At 51.5% G+C, this 666-nt stretch overlaps 1 protein-coding gene across 1 annotated transcript in view; it reads left to right on the top strand.

Annotated features, from left to right (window-relative positions):
- Positions 1-666, top strand: part of EMH_0017670 (uncharacterized protein) — a gene marked incomplete at both ends in the record, with an annotated part of 2,391 nt that overhangs the window by 878 nt on the left and 847 nt on the right. Inside the window, one exon of the mRNA XM_013500974.1 lies at positions 281-447. Within this exon, the coding sequence (XP_013356428.1) occupies positions 281-447 (167 nt within the window). The remainder of the gene's footprint in view (positions 1-280; positions 448-666) is intronic.

A 666-nucleotide genomic window follows, 5' to 3' on the forward strand; every position in this document is an offset into this window, starting at 1 on the left:
AGGCCTGCCTCCTACTCATCCTCTGTGGCGCTGCTCTCTCAAGCAAATGCTACGCTATACACAGGCAAACCCTAAACCCTAAACCCTAAACCCTAAACCCTGAATGCTAAAAGTGGACTAAAGTACCTTCAGGCTGTTGCTGCTGCTGTTGCTGCTTCTGGGGTTTGTGCTGCTGTTGCTGCTGCTGTTGCTGCCATTGCTGCTGAGGGTTTCGACTTGCTGCTGCTGCTGCTGCTGCTGCTGCTGCTGCTGCTGCTGCTGCTGCGGTTGTTTGCTGCAGAAGGGTGGTTTGTCTGTGGCGGAGGCCTGCAGCAGCTTACGTTGTTTTGCTGCTGCTGCTGCTGCAGTTGACCGCATGCAACTAGCAGCACTGATGCAGCACGTGCTGCGCGACGCGGGACAAATCAATGAGTATGATGCAGCCTGTCTCCTCTACACCATACGCAAGTAAACCCTAAACCCTAAACCCTAGTAAACCCTAGTAAACCCTAAACCCTAAACCCTAGTAAACCGTAAACCCTAGTAAACCCTCGTGGCTCCAGCACGAAACTCTCTGCGCACAAAAATAGCAAACCCTAATACCCACCGCATCGCTATCTTCTGGTTGAGACACACAAACAGAAAAAAGGGTTTAGGGTTTAGGGTTTAGGGTTTAGGGTTTAGGGT

This window comes from Eimeria mitis, genomic scaffold, assembly GCF_000499745.2.
Source record: "Eimeria mitis Houghton genomic scaffold, Emh_scaff611, whole genome shotgun sequence".
In the NCBI taxonomy this organism is placed as follows: domain Eukaryota; phylum Apicomplexa; class Conoidasida; order Eucoccidiorida; family Eimeriidae; genus Eimeria; species Eimeria mitis.